This window comes from the organism of the source record quoted next, unplaced genomic scaffold (genome assembly GCF_019419815.1).
Source record: "Pyrus x bretschneideri cultivar Hongxiangsu unplaced genomic scaffold, Pyrus_bretschneideri_v1 Contig8, whole genome shotgun sequence".
Taxonomy (NCBI): domain Eukaryota; kingdom Viridiplantae; phylum Streptophyta; class Magnoliopsida; order Rosales; family Rosaceae; genus Pyrus; species Pyrus x bretschneideri.
Window position 1 is genome coordinate 5230187 of NW_025999820.1, and position 6662 is coordinate 5236848.

General features: G+C 37.9%; 1 protein-coding gene across 1 annotated transcript; it reads left to right on the forward strand.

Annotated features, from left to right (window-relative positions):
* The first annotated feature begins 966 nt into the window (after positions 1-966).
* LOC103956629 (nodulation protein H) lies at positions 967-5324 on the forward strand. Its single transcript, XM_009368657.3, has 6 exons — positions 967-1288; positions 1846-2075; positions 2157-2415; positions 4179-4358; positions 4451-4600; positions 4795-5324. The coding sequence occupies exons 1-6, from the start codon at positions 1259-1261 to the stop codon at positions 4960-4962; spliced, it is 1017 nt and encodes a 338-aa protein (XP_009366932.2). The 5' UTR covers positions 967-1258; the 3' UTR covers positions 4963-5324.
* The last annotated feature ends 1338 nt before the right edge of the window (positions 5325-6662 follow it).

The following is a 6662-nucleotide window of genomic DNA, read 5'->3' on the forward strand; positions in this document are numbered from 1 at the left end:
AACTAACCTTTGGTCTAGATGTTTCTAGTTAGTTATAGGAGACCATAGTTTCTACTGACCTTGATAGCGATTATTTATGATGAGTTTGATACTTAGTTGTAACTTACTCCATTACGATAGCATACATTTGTGGCATTGGCTCATTTCCGCCTTTAATGACGACGTTGCATGATTTCACTACACAAACATCTTAATCGAAACTATCCATACGATTTTCCCAATCTAAATGAAATACATAGGTTTTACATGATGAAGATTGAGCTCTGCAAGTTATATTTTTACGGATACGGGAAGAGCCCGACTTGGTATTATTCATTCTCTTTATCATTATCTAAGGGTTACCTTAGAAAAATTTATTCAATTTTAAGTCATTTAATAATCCATACGTGTTAAACAAGTTGATGGGTACGATGGCCTGATGAGCCGTTAACATATTTAATTTATATGAATGATTAAACAGTCTCTAAATCTAAGGAATCTTTTTGAAAAATGATTTTTAGATAATAATAAAGAAAATGAACAATTCCTCTTGTATCATTTAGACGTTAAAATGATATTCATCGTTATTGAAAGAAGAATAACTCCATATACCTAAGGAGCCAACAATGATCGAAAATAAATTATAGAAAAAAACTTGTTCGAATTTATATGTAATATTTTTCAAGTAATTAATGGATTCTATCTATTCAAACAAAAGTCAGAAGTCTTCAGAGGATTGCAGCCTTGGTGCCCACTGCCCTGCTATTTTTCCCCTTCCTTTTTATTTTATTTTATTTGTTTGGTCGGGAAACACCATATCCCCTTGAACGGCCAAGTCTTTGTGTTTTAGTTGTTGATTTTCAACTTTGACCTTTAAACTAACACCAGATTACGGCATTTGGGTGTAGTACGACAATTTGATTATAATGTTGCCCAAAATACTTTTATTAAACAAAACAAAAAATCAAATATCTATTACCAATACTAATAAAAGAATCACAGAGAGACCAACAACAAGCGTCTCAAGGGTTGGGTATTGTTTGTGGTTGTGTGTCTTTCCCACTGGTTCCAAAAACCCTTTCAATTTTCAGGGCTCTGTTTTCCATGCGCCAAAAAAGGTCCAAAACCCATACCCTTCTCTCTGGTTTCCTTTTCTCTCTAGCAGCTCCTCTCTCTCTCTCTCTCTCCGAGGAACTAGCTGAGGATGTCTAGTAGTAGTCTCTGAGCTCTGCTTGCTGGTTCTTGCTCTCTCTCTTTCTCTCTCTCTGGGGTTAAAGCAATGGCTGAAGACATCTGCTTCCTCACCAAGGTGCTTCCTTTTCCATATTTTGCATATTTTACTTTTCAAGTTCAATTTTTGTAGGAATGGAGTTGTGGGTTTTGCTCAAAATGCTGTTTTTACTTGTACAAATTTCCCCTTTTTGTTTTTAACTTGTATTCCATGGAAAATATGGAGATGAAATGTGTTCTGTTGGTCAGCATACGTTGGCATCTTGTTTCTTTGTTTTTTCAGTGTTTTTTTTTTGGGTATAAAAGGTGCTATCTTTGAGACTTGTTTCAGTTTTGTGGTGGATTTGAAGTAGAATCTCTGCAACTTCGATCTGGGTTTTAAAACCTTAAAAACTTATATGTAATCAAGTTTAACAGGCTGTTAATGTTACCGTTAATTAACCCACTTGCATTTTGTATTCTTCTAACTAATTTTTACTTTTTATAATTTTTTGGGGCTTAGAAGTAGATTTAGTGGTTCTATGGATTTTATACTTGATTATTGTTTTGTTAGTGTTATTTAGAGAGCACACATTGTATTTGTGCATACCCATTAGTCAAAATTTGCATTTAACTCCTCACACTTTTGGTTCACAGGAAAGTTTGATCATAAAGCCTCCCAAGAAATCTCCTTTGTTATGGAGGATGACAGTCCTAGTGTTTGCGACTGTCTTCGGCGTTTATATCTGCTCAATATGTCTAAAGCAGATAAGCATCCAAACCATGACTAGATTTCAAAGCATCAAAAACATCGAAGGGCCTTTGCACAATAACAAACTACTAGAAAATTCTTATAGGCATTACCCGATGCCCAAAACTTTTAGCAGGTAATTGAAATTTGTTACCCTTTAGATTTGAATTCGGGTATCTTCAGCCTTTGTTAAATCCCTGTTGCGGTCTATTTGTAGGGCCGAATGTGCATGCAATCCTGTAAGGTTCTTTGCAATCTTGTCGATGCAGAGATCGGGGAGTGGATGGTTTGAAAGCTTGTTAAATAGTCATAAAAATGTTAGTTCTAATGGGGAGATATTCTCGGTTAGGAATAGGAGGGAAAGTATATCTTCAATTGTGCAGACTCTGGATAAAGTTTACAGTTTGGACTGGTACAGTAGTGCTTCAAAGAATGAGTGCTCTGCTGCAACTGGCTTCAAGTGGATGCTTAATCAAGTATGTAATGCCTATTACTTCATGCTGATATTCGTATTCCATTATGTTCTGCTCTGTGATTAGCGGAAAGCTTACGCTATTAGTGACAACTAGTAGCAAATGTGAAGCAGTGTGAACCATATTGCTACCTAAGAGGTTGTAACGCTAAAAAATGGAAATTTTGATTATCATTGCTCCAAACATCAGAACATTTTCACATGCCATGGTCCATTTACGTGTCAACTTCCTAACAGATTCTGTTTAATTGTTTACATTTTTCCCTTTGACATTTTTGATGTGATAAATTAGTGATTATGAACAATGATGTATATGGGTTGGTAGGACTTAGGAGGGATGCTTAACTCATCTAAGTTTGGCCAACATATTGTATTACTCAAACTCTTGATTTTATATTTTGTGTTGTTTGTCTCTTGATTCACAAGGAAGAAACTATTCCTTGCTTCATCTTGGCCTTGTACATGTACAATATAAAGAACCAATTCAACTAAGGAAAGACCGTATCGAATTTGAAAAGATTATATCAATATTAAAGGTCGCAACCACTCACACTGTCTTGAAAATTGCATCAAAGTTTAAAGCAATTCTTTTTTCAGCTGTACATTGCTCTGTGATTAGCGCTGGAGGGATCAGGGTTAGTCTGTTTACATACAGATTGTAAAGCTTGTGGAGTATACCCCTGAATATTGTGTTCTTGGTGTATGATGGTAAAGGGCTTTGTTGTTGTTGTTGTTGGTCCCCACTTAGTGGGAAAAGGCTTTCTTCTTGTTGTTTGGTGTACGATGGTTTTGTGTTCCCTTACCTGTACTCAAAACCAAACCACAAGTGTCGTATCTCTGGTTTGGTAAAGTGATTGCTCTAGTTATTATTGGGATTGAAGGAGGTTGTCAGTCACCAAGTCTCGGGTGAGTGGTCGAATAGAACAGAGTCGAGCAGGTTGGATTCAGCGGTAGGCGACCGGTCAGTAGATCCATCAGTTCAAGTTTGGTGGTGCGACTGGTTGAGCTTTTGCAAAAGCGAATTTTGTTCCCGGGTTTCTTACCTATTTCAATTCCTATTGTAACATAAAGCCCTAAAGCCTACACTTTATAGATAGGACTATAGGGGTTATTGAACATAACAAGAATTACCAGGGAACCTTGAGTGCTAGAAACAAGTGTGTGAGAGGGATTAAGACTTGAAAATTTCGGAAAAGGAGGTTTTCTTGTAAACCAAAGGTGTTAACTGATTACTAATGGAATTTATGAGGGTCACTAGAGTGGACATAGACACATTACTGAACAACTATAAATTATTGCGTTGTTTGTTTTGTGTTTGCTTTTGCTTATTTGTTTGGTTATCTACTTTGTGGTTGGTTGATTGCTTGCATCATGGTCCATTGATGACAAAATCCATAGAGGGCCTTTGTGCAACAATATGAACTATGTAATAGTTTTTAAAAAGTTTGTTTTTCCTTGACTGAAGTTTTAAAAAAGTTTGATAGCATGTATAGAATCTGTTGTATGATCAGAACATTCCATTTATCATAGGTACGCCATTGTATAATTGGTGTCTGTGTTTGTGACATTCCAAGTTTTATGAGACAATATGGAATATATATTTCAATCTCTTCCGTTTGGTGTGGGGACAGTGCAAGAGATGGTACACCAAAAAGAACACGTCTGTCAGTTTTGTAATATTTTGAAACTATGGATAATTGGATAGTCCTCTTTTTATCGAAAAACCTCGTGGACACAATGAAGGAACTAACGTATATGTGTTTGCAGGGTTTAATGGAGCACCACAGTGAAATTGTACAATACTTCAATCGTAGGGGGGTCTCTGCAATATTTCTCTTTCGAAGAAATTTGTTGCGCAGATTGGTTTCGGTTCTTGCTAATTCCTATGATCGATATGCTAAGCTATTGAATGGAACCCACAAGTCACACGTACATTCAGAACAAGAGGTCTCTCTCTCTCTCCCTCCCCCTCCCCCTCCCTCCCCACCCCAAACACATATTTGTAGTCTTGTATTTTAGCGGTGGCTTCTTATATACAGGCTGATACACTAGCAAAGTACAAGCCTACTATCAATTGTACAAACTTGATTACTGATCTTAAGGAAATGGAGATGGCAACTGCAAAAGCTTTGGAGTACTTTAATAGCACCAGGCACATGATTGTATACTACGAAGATATTAATCGCAGTGTAAGGATCTACGTTAAAATTTCGTAAAATCTTTTATTGTGTACATTCTTGTAAAAGTTTTTACTGTATATGTTTCCCATGGTATTCACTTGGAGACAACTATGGTACGGCTTTATGCTAATTCTGTTAATATTTTCACGTGATATATTTCCGGAATCATGCATCTAACGTGGTCCTTGTTTCATCATATTCAGAAACTTAAGGTTGTTCAAGAGTTTCTCGGCCTGCCACGAATGAAATTGACCAGCCGTCAGGTAAAGATACATAACGGATCATTGTCTGACCATATCAAGAACTGGGAGGATGTGCAGAAGACGCTTCTGGGAACACCTTATGAAGAATTTCTCCGTTTGGGCTATTAAGGGTAGTCCTCCGCTAACTGTTTGAAACAGGTGTAAATACCAACTCCAGATATTCTTACCCCCAAAGCCAGAGAAATTATCTTGTGCAACCAAGATATGATCTTTGTGGCACCACTCATCCAACAGATGCTTGCCATGTGTTCAAAAAGTGAACTACTCGACCAATAGACACTTGCTTTAAAAATTTTTGGCTGCCATGCTGGCTTTGTGTTTTGATCCTTCCTTTCATGTGATCATCAACACTCCGTTGATGTGTCTATACTTTCTTTTTTGTTGTTTTAACCAGACAGGCGCATTGTGTATGTCAGCTAAAGAATGAGATGCATATGCAATTTTTTAATTCGATTTCTGGGTTTTTAATACTTTTTGCCTTGTTTAATATTCTGGATCAATGTTATCAGAATTTCAATCTGAAACTGATTGGAACATTGAGGATGCGCATTGCACTAGACGTTCTATAAGTGGTGTGGGGGGCAGAAGAAGTTTTCTTGAACGTTTACACAGCTTTTACAGTAACCGGTAGGGGAAACTTAATTGAGGCAGCTGTATCCCTCTATCAAGAGAAATTTTAAGATCCGACACCTGGATTATGTGTCCGTGCAGACTCTAGACACAAAAAACCACCCATGGCCCACCACCGTTGATTTGAGACTCACCATTCTCCCACATAATGACCTCACCCGTCTCTAACACCACCCCTACTACTATGTTTGCCGCACTCAAGACCCTCTCCTCTATCAGATAATAAATGACCTTCCATTTTCTATATGTTACAGTTCCAAAAGGGAAGTGTTATTGGCACTCCAAAAATCTCATTCTACACTCCTCACAAGTGTATTTTTTTTCCAAATATAGAAAGTTTAGAGTGTAGAATGAGATTTTTGAAGTGCTAACAATTCCTTTCCAAAAAATAAAAAAGTATGTTCGCACAAAAAACTTATAGCTAATTAATTGCATTCACTTTCACACTAGAAGTCCCGAATTTAATTTTCACCTCCCCTGATATCGTTGCCGTATACACATGAGGACATGTTCATAGAAGAGAAAATCGTGTTCAGATCTCTGGGTTGGTCTTGTGATCAAACTTTAAGACGTGTGGGATTACGCCCAGAAAATGTAAATGAACCGTCATTCTTTCAATTATGGTAAAAAGGCCCAAGCTAGATGGCCATTTGATCCTACCCAACAAATATGGGCTCAGGTCCAATCCATTGTTCAGACTTTCACGTTATAGAGCACTCCCACCCATCCATTGGTTGTCAAGGTAGGGCACCAAAACACCTTAAAAATATCAAAAACCTTCTCCACCCATGTAAAATATGATGGGCAACTAGTGATCGAGCGGAGCTTCAGCTCGACCAGCAGCCCAAGCAGATCTTGCCCATGCCTTTATGTAGGGAGATGACGCCAGACTAACGTCAGCTAAGTTAAATTCAATTTTTTTCTACGTATAATGTGCATTACATGCTCGGCATGCATAACTAAGTCCTAGTTTCAATTGTTGAAGGTCACGCCTTAAGTGTCACATCCTAGCCCGGCTGGGACCACTTTTTGGGTTCGACTCCACCATAGCATGATATTGTTCGTTTTGGGTCCCCAGCACACCCTCACGGTTTTGTTTTTGGGAACTCACACGAGAACTTCCCGATGGGTCACTCATCCTGGGAATGCTCTCGCGCGCTACTCGCTTAACTTCGGAG

What these genes read in the sequence shown, in the direction of transcription:
- LOC103956629 (XM_009368657.3), top strand. Translation starts at nt 1,259, where the DNA reads ATGGCTGAAGACATCTGCTTCCTCACCAAG. An exon ending in ATGCCCAAAACTTTTAGCAG is followed by an intron (nt 2,076 to 2,156) that starts GTAATTGAAATT and finishes GTCTATTTGTAG; the next exon opens with GGCCGAATGTGCATGCAATC. An exon ending in ACGTACATTCAGAACAAGAG is followed by an intron (nt 4,359 to 4,450) that starts GTCTCTCTCTCT and finishes TCTTATATACAG; the next exon opens with GCTGATACACTAGCAAAGTA.